Below are 14,669 nucleotides of genomic sequence, written 5' to 3' on the forward strand. Positions count from 1 at the left end.
TTCATACCTTTCACTCTTTTGTTCTCTGTACCTCTAGTTTCCCTCTCCCCTGACTCTCAGTTCTGAAGAAGGGTCTCGACCCGAAAAGTCACACATTCCTTTTCTCCAGAGATGCTGCCTGACCCGCTGAGTCACTCCAGCTTTTTGTGTCTATGCTTCAGGTGAGGTGAGATTGAAAGGTGGCTTTGTCCAATTCTGCTATGGCTGTGAAGTGCACTCATTAGTTGGTGCCGACTATGCAATTTCTGTTGGCTTTTGGTGCTAGATTTGTTTATCAGCTGGGGGAGAACAAAGTAGGGTCTTGAAAAAGTGTCCTGACCCAAACATCGTCTGTTCATTTCCCTTCACAGATGCTGTCCGACTCGCTGAGGTCCTCAGACAAGTTTGTTTTTTTGTTACTGTCAACTGGTTAGTTTGGAGAGGGAGATCCAAGTAACAGCAGGATGCAGCTGGAGTCTTGAGCAAAGCACAAAGTGCTGGACTACTGAAAAAGATTCGAAACGTCACCCATTCCTTCTCTCCAGAGATGCTGCCTTTGGCCCGCTGAGTTACTCCAGCATTTTGTGTCTATCTTGAGTTCCTCCAGCAGTTTGTTTTGTCACTATCAGCTGGAGAGGGGCTGTTAAGGGAATCAGGCAGCGCAGAGCTGGCTGCCCCTTCGCGGCCTGGGACGGAGTGAAAGAGGGTCAGGTCAGGTCGGGAGGAGGGATCTCCCAGCTCTCCGCTCTGTAAAGAGGAGGTGGGGAAAGAGGGAGGTCCCGGTCAGCAGGAGGGGGGTTCCAGGCCAGGCTGCGCAAACTGACTGTGCCTGGAGCTCAGATTACAGTGGTTGCGAGTTGCTGCTGCAGCCTTTGTGAGTCGCTGAGCTGGCTGGCTGGCTGACGGCGGAGGTAGACTGAGAAGCAGCTCCCACCCATGTGGTCATAGCTGGGATCAGCTCGTTCATAGTAGTCATGGAGCACAGGTAAGAGCTGTGACCCCACACACCCCTCCTTTCTCGTTGCCCCCTCATTGCCCGTCTTTTGCTGACTTGTTCTCTCTTTGCCCTCCTCACCCGGACTGCGTTTGTGTGGCAGGTTCTGCAAGACCACCCTGACCCAGATGTTGCTCCTGCTCTGCTGTTACCGAGGGACCGTCGCCGCCCAGGTTCTGGAAGGTAAGGACGGCCAGGGAGGGTGGGAGGCTGGACGATGAGGGTAACACCTCTGTCCGCACCTTCACCAGAGGTGAATGGACACTACACACACTGCGCTGGAGAAACAACTAGCATGTGAATAACACAGTGCCTCTTGCTTTACATCGCAGTTTGATGGACGGAGAATGTTTTATCAGTAAAAGTCAGCATCGAGTTTGTTTCCAGCAGAACCGCATTTAGCCACGTCCTAACCTAGTTTGGTAAAAGGAGCGCTTGTACTCTGGAGACGGGGTGGGTCAGGACACGGGCGAGGAGGATTGTCCCTTTGCAAAGTTTGGCTGATGTAGGGCTTGACCCTCCAGCTGCGGAGACCTCGTGTTTGTCCGTTGTTTGTGTTAACTGTTAGTTCAAGTCTTTTGGCAAATATCTGGCCGGAATGGCAAGGAAATCAACGCCGGCTGCTGACAGGACAGGACAGCACAGCCGCCGCTGGCCGTGGGGAAGGGTGCATGCAGTGCGCCGGGTGGTCGGTTCAGTATCCTGGGGTGACAGCCCAGCTGGCAACGTGGAGATGAGAGAGGTTTTTCCACCGGTGAAATCATTCACGATCTTGTTGCTTAATGCTGTCCAGAGGCAGGGAGAGATGAGTTCCGATTTTAGTTCCATTTAGGGACTCCAGGCATTCATCTCTGGCATGCCATGATCCATGAATGCACCCTGCTGTCTGGTTACTGAACCCTCCTCCCTTGTTCTCCTCCCTTGGTAGCAGCCTGACTCTGGATGGACTAAATCAGATGCTTATATCTGTATCTGCTTCACCCACGAGGTTACTTACATGTAAAGATAGACACAGAATGCTGGGGTAACTCAGCGGGACAAACAGCATCTCTGGAGAGAAGGAGTGGATGACGTTTCTGGGTGGAGACCCTTCTTCAGATTGAGAGTCAGGGGAGAGGAAGAAACAGAGATAAGGAAGAGTTAGGTGTGAAAACGAGACATCAAAGGGGATCAAAGGACAATGTAGAACAGGTCATTGTTAGCTAGGAGAAGCTGACAACGAAGCATACAGAAATAAAATGTAATCAGGGGGGACAGTCAGACTGTTCGGAAAAACTAGGAAGGGGGAGTGATGGAGAGAGAGGGAAAGCAAGGGTTACTTAAGTGCCTGTTACTGTTACTGAGTTACTCCAGCATTTTGTGTCTATCTTTGGTGTAAACCAGCATCTGCAGTTCCTTCCTACACAGTGCTTACTTGCATCTTTTACTCATTCCTGTCTTTATCACTCTCTCCGGACACACACTCCACCAACACATTGAAAACCTCCACGTCTACACACATTAACATGTGCGCTGGGTGACAGCTCTGCCCTGCACTTACACCATGTTAGATTGTTGAACGACGAACGGCAGATACTGAAATCCTGGGTTAAACACAAAGTGGTGGAGTAACTCAGTGTCAGGCAGCATCTGTGAGGGAATGGACAGGCACAACTCGGGTCGGGACCCTTCTTCAGACTGATGGAATAGGCGGAAGAAAGCTGGAAAAGAGGGGTGGAGTGGAACAAAACCGAGTGAGTGATTGGTGGATTCATGGTTGGGGAGGATTGATTATAGGTTGAGTAGAGTATTGGGAATAGGTGACATTTCGGGTCGAGACCTTTCTCCAGACTGGTTAGGGATAAGAGAAACGAGAGATATAGACAATGATGTAGAGAATTAAAGAACAATGAGTGTAAGATACGCAAAAAGTAAAGATGATAAAGGAAACAGGCCATTGTTCGCTGAACACCTCCGCTCAGTCTGCCTTAACCTACCTGATCTCCCGGTTGCTCAGCACTTTAACTTCCCCTCCCATTCCCAATCTGACCATTCTCTCCTGGGCCTCCTCCATTGCCAGAGTGAGGCCCAGCGCAAATTGGAGGAACAGCACCTCATATTTCGCTTGGGTAGCTTACACCCCAGCGGTATGAATATTGACTTCTCTAAGTTCAAATAGCCCTTGCTTTCCCTCTCTATCCCCTTCCCAGTTTTCCCACCAGTCTTACTGTCTCCGACTACATTCTATCGTCCCGCCCGCTCCCCTGACATCAGTCTGAAGAAGGGACTCGACCCGAAACGTCACCCATTCCTTCTCTCCAGAGATGCTGCCTGTCCCGCTGAGTTACTCCAGCATTTTGTGTCTACCAGGCCATTGTTAACTGTTGTAGGGTGAAAACAAGAAGCTAGTGCAACTTGGGAGGGGGAGGGATAGAGAGAGAAGGAATGAAGTTGGAGAAATCGATTCATATCACAATGAGACCACACCTGGAGTATTGTGTGCAGTTCTGGTCCCCTAATTTGCGGAAGGACATTCTTGCTATTGAGGGAGTGCAGCATAGGTTTACAAGGTTAATTCCCGGGATGGCGGGACTGTCATAGGCTGAGAGAATGGAGCGGCTGGGCTTGTACACTCTGGAGTTTAGAAGGATGAGAGGGTATCTTATTGAAACATATAAGATTGTTAAGGGTTTGGACACTCTAGAGGCAGGAAACATGTTCCCAGTGTCAGTGGAGTCCAGAACTGGGGACCACAGTTTAAGAATAAGGGATAAGCCATTTAGAGGTTGGAGGAGGTGAAAGCGAACCTCTGCCTAACCTGAAAGGACTGTCGGGGTCTCTGGACAGAGTCGAGGGGGGGCGGTATAAGGGACAGGTGTTGCATCTTCTGGGGTTGCAGGGGAAGGTACCTGGGGAGGGGATGGCTTGTGTGGGAAAGGATGAGTTAACCAGGGAGTTGCGGAGGGAACGGTCTCTGCGGAAGGCGGAAAGGGGTGGAGATGGGAAGATGTGGTTGGTAGTGGGATCCCGTTGGAGGTGGCGAAAATGCCGGAGGATTATGTGTTGAATGCGACGGCTGATGGGGTGGGAGGTAAGGATGAGGGGGAGGGGGAGCAAGGGCGGAGCTGCGGGGTGCCGAGGAGACATGTGAGGGCCTCATCTATGATGGGAGAGGGGAACCCCCATGCCCTAAAGAATGAGGGCGTCCCTGGTATGGAACACCTCATGTTGGATACAGATGCGGCGTAGACGGAGTAACTGGGAGTAGGCGATGAGTCTTTGCAGAGAGCAGTGTTGGAAGAATTATAGTCCAGATAATTGTGGGAGTCAGTGGGTTTGTAATAGCACCGAATGACGAGGTTTGAAGAGGTACATATGAACCTCTGTATCACTTTAAAAGGATGCTGGGCTCCCTGGATGGATGTGAGGGAAGAGGTATAAGGACAGGCGTTACATCTTCTGCGGTTGCAAATGAAAGTACCTGGGAAGGGTGTAGGAAGGAACTGCAGATGCTGGTTTACTCCGATGATAGACAAAAAATGCTGGAGTAACTCAGCGGGACAGACAGCACCTCTGAAGAGATGGAAGGGGTGATGTTTCGGGTCGAGACCCCTCTTCAAACTGTCTTCAGACAGTCTTGACCCGAAACGTCACCCATTCCTTCTCTCCAGAGGTGCTGCCTGTCCCGCTGTGTTACTCCAGCATTTTGTGTCTACTAAGGGAGGGGGCAGGTTTGGTGGGAAGGGATGAGTGAGCCAAAGAAATGTGGAAGTATTAGTCTCTGCAGAATGTGGAAAGGTTAGGGGAATAGGAGGTGAGATCATGTTGAAATGCCTTTGCTTTAGAGGTCTTGTTCTTCATAAATAATTCTTGGCATAACTTTGCATCCCCCATTGCTTGTGGCAACTCCCTCAGAGACTATCGTCAGAGCTAGTACGTTCTAATGTCCACAGCCCCCCTCTTGGCCAGTGACCACTCCTCCCACCTTTAAACAGATCTCTCTTTCATTAAAGCTGTTGCTTCTCAGAATCTCTTCCAAACTCCCTGCTTAATGCCAAATGCTCCTGCACTCTCAAAACTCCTTGCTTTAAGAAGTAATTGACAATTTGTCGAACTTATGGGTGCCTAATGGTTAATAATAACTCAGAGCATGTGTGCTGGTAATGGCTTCTCCATGTAAGATTGTAACTGAATCAAAACATCACCACAATTTCAGAGAGTTGACCGGATTGTTTGCCCAGGCCTCTGTGACATTCTTTATGTCGTTAGGTCAGTAGTGGGAGATAGGCTTGGAGCTGCACAATGCTCAATTCTATTTGAAACTCTTCAGCTAGTGAAGCCGCCCATATCTACAAGTGGAAAAGACTCGGATAACATTTAGGCAAGTGTGCTGATTAGTGGCAAGTAATGTTCCTGCTCCAAAATCTGATCGACATTTCCATTGCCATGTCTCATCGTCAACATTCTGTGGGCTCATCTGCATCAACCACATTAATACCACTGCTGTAGGAGCTTGTCAGAGTGGATATCCCGCAGTGCCTTACTCCCAGTCACTCTAAAGCTTTTCCCCCATAACAAGGCACAAGCCAGGAATGCAATTGAATACTCTCAGCTTGCCTGGATGATTGTAGCTCCAACAATCCATGAGATGTTCCGTACTCACCACAATCTCAAGATAAATTAATGGCGTGCAATAAATGTTGACCTTTCCAATGAAGGTCTATTGCAACCTGAAAAATATATTTTTAAGAAAAAACTTACACTTCACTTTGATACTGCGCAAATGTAACCTGCATGCAGTGAGGGCCTGGTGTATTACTGGATTGCTTCCATCGCCCACAACCACAGGTACCCACATAATAGTGGTCTAAAACCCAGAGAATACCACACTAAGCTGTGAAGTATGAATGTCATCCGACTTAGATGTTTAGAGAAGGACTTTGTGGGTAGGAAACGGCAGCGTGTGTTGCGATCTACCTTAAAATATATAACATAGAACAGTACAGCCAAGGTAGACATAAAATGCTGGATTAACTCAGCGGGTGAAGCAGCATCTCTGGAGAGAAGGAATGGGCGACGTTTCGTGTCATGACCCTTCTTCAGACCCGAGACGTCTCGACCCAAAACGTTGCCCATTCCTTCTCTCCAGAGATGCTGCCTCACCCGCTGAGTTACTCCAGCATTTTGTCTCTAAGCCAAAGGCAGTCTGCCCACAGGTTGCTGCAATGAAGTTCCATGACAACATTTACATGAACAGGAGAAAACGCTCCCTGATGTTATGAGTGATGTTTATCCCTCAGCCAGCACCTGGTTACTATTTATGGGATCGCGCTGTGCGTAAACTGGATGCTGCATTTCCTATAAAATACTTTTTTAATCACTTTAAGCGTTGACTCTGGGGCATTCTGAATGAAGGAACCTGGCTATTTTGCTTCTTTGCGTGGTCTTTACTGGGTATTGACGAAGCTACAGTCATAGACTAATCACGTGCTATTTCTATGTGCTATGTTTATGTTCAAATACATAATTGGATTGAAGGTTGACACAAAAGGCTGGAGTAAGTGAGTCCGACAGCATCTCCAGAGAAAATAAATAGGTAGCGTTTCAGATCGAGAATCTTCTTCATTGGATTGGTATTGCCTCAATCATATCTTTGCACCCCTTCACTCATTAATTAGTGTGGCCTGTCTTTTATCTTGGGATGACTGTTATATTGAATATAATTCTCTCTGACATGTCGGTTAATGCTGAGGCTCCGAATGGAAACTATTTTAAGGATTGCCTGGTCGGTAGGAAATGTATCCCATTATTTAATTCTATGGAACAGGCACTAGGATGTTGGCAAACATTTCAGCTAGAACTGAAATGCAGTCTGAAGAAGGGTTTCGGCCCGAAACGTCGCCTATTTCCTTCGCTCCATAGATGCTGCTGCACCCGCTGAGTTTCTCCAGCAATTTTGTGTACTTTCAGCTAGAACTGTTATTCCTACATTTCAAGTGAACTTGTCAGGGAACCCCTCCACTGGAAAAATAACCTAATTGGTATTTTATTAACATTAAGCTTGTTTTATTGACCATTCACCCTTTCTCAATGCAATCAATAAAATGGTGCATTTCAAAACAAAGTTGGTACAGAAGTTGAACTTATCTCCCCTGGTGATGCACAGCGGGATATTCACTGTTCACTCCATTCTGTTTGTAGTTTGTTTGGTTGTTTGTTTGTTTTTTTGCACAAAGTCCGCGAGCATTGTCACTTTTCATTTCACTGCACATCTCGTATGTGTATGTGACGAATAAACTTGACTTGACTTGACTTGACTTGACTGACCTTTCCTGCTCTGCCTTGTCCAGTTTCACCTTAGTGTGATAAAGTTACTGGATGCTGGCAACACACCAATGACTCAAATGTAAAATGCTTGGACACAGCTCCGTCAGTGACCAATTTCTGAAGCCGTGCCCAGTCCTAAGGTCTTCCAGTAACTCTGCTTCCGTCCTACGTCACAATGGCCCAGTTTCTATAACCTTTTTCAGCCTGTTCAGCTCCTTAACATTGGATCTGTATCCCTCCAACTCCACACTTTTGGACATCTCCACTTCCTTTAGCTTAGTTTAATATAGAGATACAGCCCAGAAACAGGCCCTTCAGCCCACCGAGTCCGACACCCACCAGCGATCCCGGCACATTAACACAATCCTGCACACGCTAGGAACAATTTTACATCTATACCAAGTCAATTTGCCTACAAACTTGTACGTCTTTGGAGTGTGGGAGGAAACCAAAGAGTTGCAGAGAAAACTCATGCAGGTCACGGGGAGAACGTACAAATTCTGTACAGACAGCACCCATAGTCGGGATCAAACCCGGGTCTACGGCACGGTAAGCGTTGTAAGGCAGCGACTCTACCGCCATGCCACCATGCCACCCCCGTCCTTTGTGCCAGAATATCTCCTTTGGGTATGGTTGCCAACTGTCCCGTATTAGCCGGGACATCCCGTATATTGGGCTAAATTGGTTTGTCCCATATGGGACCGCCCTTGTCCCGTATTTGACTGCTGCTACTCGGGTCGAGGGGACTGTCGGGTCAGAGCGCCGCGTCCGGCCCCGCCTCACCCGTCCCGACATAGTGCAGCCCATGGAGTGCAGCAGCAGCGCCTCGTCCGTGGCCCCGTCGGTCGGCAGCCCGGCCAGCTGTCTGACCTTCAGACCTTCGCATATCGCTGACACCACCACTCCTTCTCATTGGTGCCGGACTTTGTGCGCGATGTCGCGCTCCCCCAGCGCCCGGACCAAAACTCCTCAGCTGGCCGCCAGCTGGGCTTTGTGTGCAGTCCAGCACCCGGGCCAACTCATCATTAACCCAGCCACGGCCGAGTCAGTCAATGAATTGTCATCGGGAATTTATTTGGGTCCCTTATTTGGGTGTGAGAAAGTTGGCAACCCTACCTCTGGGCCTTCTCACTTTTTCCTCCCTTCTAACCATCCTTAAGATCTCTTGTGTAGGAAGGAACTGCAGATGTTGGTTTACACCGAAGATAGATCTCTTGCTTCAACCAGGATCAATATCTCCTCCTCTGGGCATTTTATTAGATTTTTCTTGATTACACTCAGGCAGGAGGTCTTTTAACAATGCTACATTTTCATTCTGTTTTGCAGGCTAAATGTGTTGTTCATTGCAGTGGTTACATCTGAACTATCCAGGGGCCTGAGCTAGTAAACCAGAGAATATGAGATTCAAGCCCCATTGTGCCAGTCTGGAATTCTGTTTAAAAACCTCCAGAAATTGATGACATTCGTAAAAGTAGCTATTTAACTGTTAGATTGTCATTTAAAAAAAAAGGCAAAGTTGAGAAATCATCTTTAGGCCAGGAGACGTGTGTGGCTTCAGTCACACACCAAGTGACTTAGCAAGCCATGCATAGGTGTCGGAGCCATCAGTATTTTGAGGAAATACTTTCTCCACATGGACTAAAGCATGTCTAGAGAATAACCCAGTGCTGCTTTTCATAGGATGGCAGTAAATATCCGCCTTGCCAGGAACACACATTCCAAGATTCGAAATTCACTTTTAATTGTGTGCTGAAGGTTATTACTTGGCAACAATATCAGAAATATACAATGCTCACAGAGTGCTAAGCTTTTATTTAGGAGCAGTAAAGCTGTGGAGACTTTCCATTTCTTGCTGTTCATGAGAGGATCATGCTTTTAGCTTGTGTTGATGATCAGAATCTTGGCACAGCCTCTCTTGGAAACATTCATGTCAAACGTGCCAGAATAAAATGTGATAGCTTTGGCTTCGTAGGATCTTGAGCTTCTTCCTGTGAAGCTGAGGGCTGATGAAAAGTTCTGTTCTTTTGGAGCCTTGCATTTAAATGACAAAGAAGTTCCTGAGTGCAAAGAAAGCATTACTGTAATCAAAATTATGTTAGGACAATGCAGAGTAAAATCTTTGCAAACTCTAGTGAACGCAAGAAACATCCTGCTTATTCTACCTATTTCATCAGTTACTATCTTTGAACATTCTGTCAGGTTAGATGTAATTTGGGAAAGGAGAAGTTCCTTTGATAACTAAGAGCAATTAAGAGGCAAAGCTGGCATTTTTGTTTGGTGGCCATGTCTGGTTTAACAGAAAGCTAACAGTCTGAACAGTGCTTGAGTCCCTACTGCTGGCTTCTGTTGAGTACGGTTTATGGTTGAGGAGGTCCTAACTGGCCTGTCCCACTTACACAACTTTTTCGGCGACTGCCGGTACCCGTCATAGGTCGTTGCAGGTCGCCGACAATTTTCAACATGTTGAAAACCCAGCAGCGGCCAGAACATGGTAAGACTCTTTGGGCGACCACTCACGACCATAGGCTTCACCCCGCGACATGTCGCCAGGGTGTCGCCCGTATGGCCGTGAGTAGTCTCCTCAGTCGCCCAAAGAGTCGTAGCGCCTTTCTGGTCCCCGCTGAATTTTCAACATGTTGAAAATTTTCGCTGACCTATGACGGGTGCCGGCAGTCGCCGAAAAAGCCACGTAAGTGGGACAGGCCCATAACGCATATGAAGGCAGACAGATCTCCCTGGCTTGATCAGATATATGACTGTGGGAAGCTAGAGAATAAATTTCAGGCATCCTGGCTGAGATATCTGAATCACCTGTAGGCACGGGTGAAGTGGCAGATGTTGTGCCTCTATTTAAGAAGGGCTGCAAAGAAAAACCTACGAACTATAGAGCTAACAACTGCGATACGCAAGTTACTCTAGAGTATTCTGAGGGATAGGATTTTTCAGTCAGAGAGTTGGGAATCTGTGGAATTCTCCACCACAGAAGGCAGTGGCAGCCAATTCACTGGATATATTCAAGAGAGAGTCAGATATAGCGCTCAGGGTTAACGGAATCAAGGGATATGGGGAGAAAGTAGGAACAGGGTACTGATTCTGGATGATCAGCCATGATCATATTGAATGGCGGTGCTGGCTCGAAGGGACTTTCACAGTGAATGGTAGGGCCCTAGCTTTCGGCATTTGGCCTTCATTACTCAGGGTATTGACCATAGCAGTTGGGATGTTATGTTATAGTTGTACAAGACATTGGAGTATTGTGTTCAGTTTTGACCACCTTGCTATAGGAAAGATGTTGGTAAGCTAGAAAGCATGTAGGGAACATTTACGAGGATGTTGCCAGGACCTGAGGACATGAGCTATAGGGAGAGGTGGGGGCAGGCTGTAGCTTTATTCCTTGGAGCGCAGGGGGGCGAGGGGTGATCTCATAGATGTGTTTATCATTATGAGGGGAAGAGATAGGGTAGATACGCAGAGTCTTTTACCCAAAATAGGGAAATTAAGAACCAGACGACTGAGGTTTAAGATGAAATTGGGAAAGATTTAATAGGAGCCTGAGGGGGCAGCTTTTTCACACAGAGGGAGGTGGGTATATGGAACAAACTGCCAGAGGGAGGTGATTGAGGCAGGTCCTGCCTTTCACCAGTCGCGCACACACATGGGCCAGGATCGGTACGGTGATTTATGGATTACAGGATGTACTGGGGAAATTGAATATTTTAACCAGGCTTCCCCGGTGAACAGGGAGCCTGGTTTAAATAGAGTCATAGACAGTGTGGAAACTGACCCTCAGCCCAACTTACCCACACTGGCCAACCTATCCCAGCTACACTAGTCCCACGATGCCTGCGTTTGGCCCATATCCATCCAAACTTGTCCTATCCATGTTAAAGGATGGACAGTTGCTGCTGAGTTTCCCAGGTTCATGATGAAGTAGATGATTGAAGAAGGGAAGTAGTTTGTTGTGCACTTCCTGAGTGAGCACTCCCTCACTAGGGCACCTCTGCCTGCTGATTACAACCTCTCACACCCCTGCTCTCAACAGGCAAGCTGGGGAGGGTGCAGAGATGATTTACCAGGCCGTTACCAGGACTAGAGGGTCTCAGCAGTAGGGAGAGGTTGAGTCGGCTGGGTCTCTATTCCCTGGAGCACAGTAGGATGAGGGGTGATCTTATAGAGGTGTATAAGATCATGAGAGGAATATATTGGGTAGATGCACAGTCTCTTGCCCAGAGCAGGTGAATCGAGGACCTGAGGACATAGGTTTAAGGTAAAGGGCAAAAGATTTAATAGGAATCTAAGGGGTAACATTTTCACACAAAGGCTGGTGGGTGTATGGAACAAGCTGCCAGAGGAGGGAGTTGAGGCTGGGACTAACCCAAAGTTTAAGAAAGAGTTAGACAGGTACATGGATAGGACAGGTTTGGAGGGATATGGGCCAAACACAGGCAGGTGGGACAAGTGTAGCTGGGACATGTTGGCAAGTTGGGCTGAAGGGCCAGTATCCATGCTGGATCGCTTTATGACTCTATGACAGTCATCCCACCATCCGATGTTTCCTGCCCATCCTGCTGGCAGGAATGCAGATGCTCTGAGCTTGGAAAGAAGCTCATCACTGCCCACCCACCCACCCAACCCTGCCCACCCCCCATCCCTCCTCACTCTTCCACCCACACCCTGTTCCAATTCATATCCCGACAACAACAACACCCATCCCTATCTCTTAATTTCCATCCCCAACCCCCCCCCCACACACACACAGTTTCAGTTGGTCACATCCCCAGGTCTCTCCGGTGGGAGGGAGGCCTGGGATGCTGCCGATGGTGCTGCTCCACGGACTGGGAAAGTCGCTGCCCTGCAATGACTCCACCCTGCCCACTCGCTGAACATCTCCGCTGAGCCCGAGCAAAGGTGTGGGACGCTGTGAAGCAACTCCAATGACGATGGGGTGGAAAGTGTACAACACTTGCAAGCCGCCTGCTTTTACTGAGACGGAGAGAGGAGGGGGGGGGGGGGGGGTGAGAGCTCAGCTTATCTTCCACGACTGAGGCGAAGGAGTCTTCCACTCTCCAGCCACTTGGTGCTCTGGTGTAGGCTGGACAGCGGAGAGGGGTGCAATAACCACCCCTCCATCATTAGTCCGTCAGGAGCCGAATGAGGCCGTTCAGCCCATCATGTCTACCTCGCCATTCAATGATGGCTGATCTATCTCTCCCTCCTAACCCCATTCACCTGCATTTTCTCCCCATAACCCCTTGACACCCTTAATCAAGAATCTATCTACCTCTGCCTTAAAATCAATTGACTTGGCCTCCACAGTCTTCTGTGGCAAAGAATTCCACAGATTCACCACCCTCTGACTAAATAAATTTCTCGTCATCTCCTTCCTAAAGAAACGCCCTTTAAATCTGAGGCTATGACCTCCAGTGTTAGATGCTCCCACTAGTGGAAATATCCTCTCCACATCTACTCTGTCCAAGATGGTTCAGAGGGTCTGGGTCATAAGGTCATAAGTGATAGGGGAAGAATTAGGCCGTTTGGCCCATCAAGTCTACTCTGCCATTCAATCATGGCTGATCTATCTCTCCCTCCCAACCCCATTCTCCTGCCTTCTCCCCGTAACCCCTGAATGTGCGGGGGTCGCTGGTCGGCACGGACTCGGTGGGCAAAAGGGCCTGTTTCTGCCCTGTATCTCTAAACTAGACTAAACTGAACTAATACAGTTTCCTCGTCTACATTCTAAATAACGGAGATGAGGAAACACTTTTTTATAATGGAGTCGAGGAAACACTTTTTCTCAAAGAGAGTGGTGAGTCTGTGGAATTCTGTGGGGTCGGTTTAGGGGTTGGAGACCCCTGATAATGGTAGGGGAGCAGTTGCCGGGGATATGCCAGGGAGACCTAACATGGTGAGTGAGGTGCGGTGAGAGAGACCTGATGTTCGGGGTGGGGGGGCAGAGAGATCAGACACTGAGGGTGGGGTGGCGAGGAGTTGTGGCCTCTGAGGGAGAGTGAGATGGACTTGCGTATTGCCGTTTCTCAGGAACCGGGAATGTTCCTGGAAACAATTGCACTAAATATCTGGCCACATTTATTCTCTACGAAAGAGGAAGTACTGTAATTGCTCCTGGATTTAATTATGTGCAAAATCCTGGCGATTGTAGGAATAAGTTCCAAAGTCGTGGTGGATGCCAGGGCACTGAAGCAAGGTGTGAGGGTGTAGGAATTTGTGTCCAACCACTGGGAAGATTAAGTCATCTCAGTACAAGGTGGCAGAGCTACTGCCTGACAGCGCCAGAGACATGGGTTCGATCCTGACTAGGGGGTGCTTGTCTGTATCATAATCATAATCCTAATAATACTTTATTAGCCAAGTATGTTTTGCAACATATGAGGATTTTAATTTGCCATACAGTCATACTGTATGGAGTTTGTACGTTCTCCCCGTGACCTGTGTGGGTTTTCTCCGAGATCTTCGGTTTCCTCCCACACGCCAAAGACGTGCAGGTTTGTTGGTTAATTGGCGAGGTGTAAATATTAAAAAAGTGTCCCCAGTGGGTGTTGGGTAATGTTAATGTGCAGGGATTGCTGGTCGGTGTGGGACTCGGTGGGCCGAAGGGGCTGTTTCTCGAAACTAAACTAAAACTAAACACAAAGACCACTTCAGCCTCTGGGACAGGTCATTCTACGATCACTGTTTCCATTCCATCACCACCTGAAAATAAATTAAGTGCAGAACCTACCCTCTCGGAAAGCACACAGATGTGACCACACAGAGAGAAACACAAGCTTCCCAGCCCAGGAGCTCTGAGGTTGGCAAATACACCTGCTTATGTAGAATTATAACAGCCTATAAATGGGTAATAAATGCATACATGCATTTGTTCAATGTTTCCCATTCTTTTTGTTTAGCATAGCTCTACTTAAAAGTTAGGAATGTTTTTCAGTCCCAAACTGATGCTGGTTGTAACTCAGTTAAGGGCCTGTCCCACTTTCACAACCTAATTCACAACCTTTTTTACTCGTGGACATTTTTCATCATGCGAGAAAAAACGCTCCGACCTACTTGATGCCACGAGTACCTACGACTAGCATCACGGCCTGCTACGACCTACCTACGACCTCCTCCGACCTTGTGACGACCATGCTGCGAGTATGAGTCGAGGGCAAACTCGGGAGAGGTCGTGAATTAGGCCGTGAAAGTGGGACAGGCCCTTTACCAGGCCAAGATAACAATACATCTATCCATAATTACAGCATCAAGTGTCTTTGTGATCCCGCATTTATCCATGTGACCCCATATTGAGTCACGACCCCCTGGTTAGGAACCGGTGGATTAATTATTCAGTTTTCCAGACAACTTCCCTGAAGTCTGATGAAGGGTCTCAACCCAA

The 14,669-nt window shown here is 48.1% G+C and overlaps 1 protein-coding gene across 2 annotated transcripts in view; it reads left to right on the top strand.

Moving 5' to 3' along the window:
• Positions 1–685: 685 nt before the first annotated feature.
• LOC116971961 (collagen alpha-1(XVIII) chain-like) overlaps positions 686–14,669 on the top strand; it is a 288,785-nt gene continuing 274,801 nt past the window's right edge. For both annotated transcript variants that reach the window (XM_033019180.1, XM_033019181.1), the window contains exons 1-2: positions 686–964; positions 1,077–1,156. In XM_033019180.1, the coding sequence (XP_032875071.1) occupies positions 954–964; positions 1,077–1,156 (91 nt within the window). In that variant the 5' untranslated portion in view covers positions 686–953. The remainder of the gene's footprint in view (positions 965–1,076; positions 1,157–14,669) is intronic.

This window comes from Amblyraja radiata, chromosome 4 (assembly GCF_010909765.2).
Source record: "Amblyraja radiata isolate CabotCenter1 chromosome 4, sAmbRad1.1.pri, whole genome shotgun sequence".
NCBI lineage: Eukaryota > Metazoa > Chordata > Chondrichthyes > Rajiformes > Rajidae > Amblyraja > Amblyraja radiata.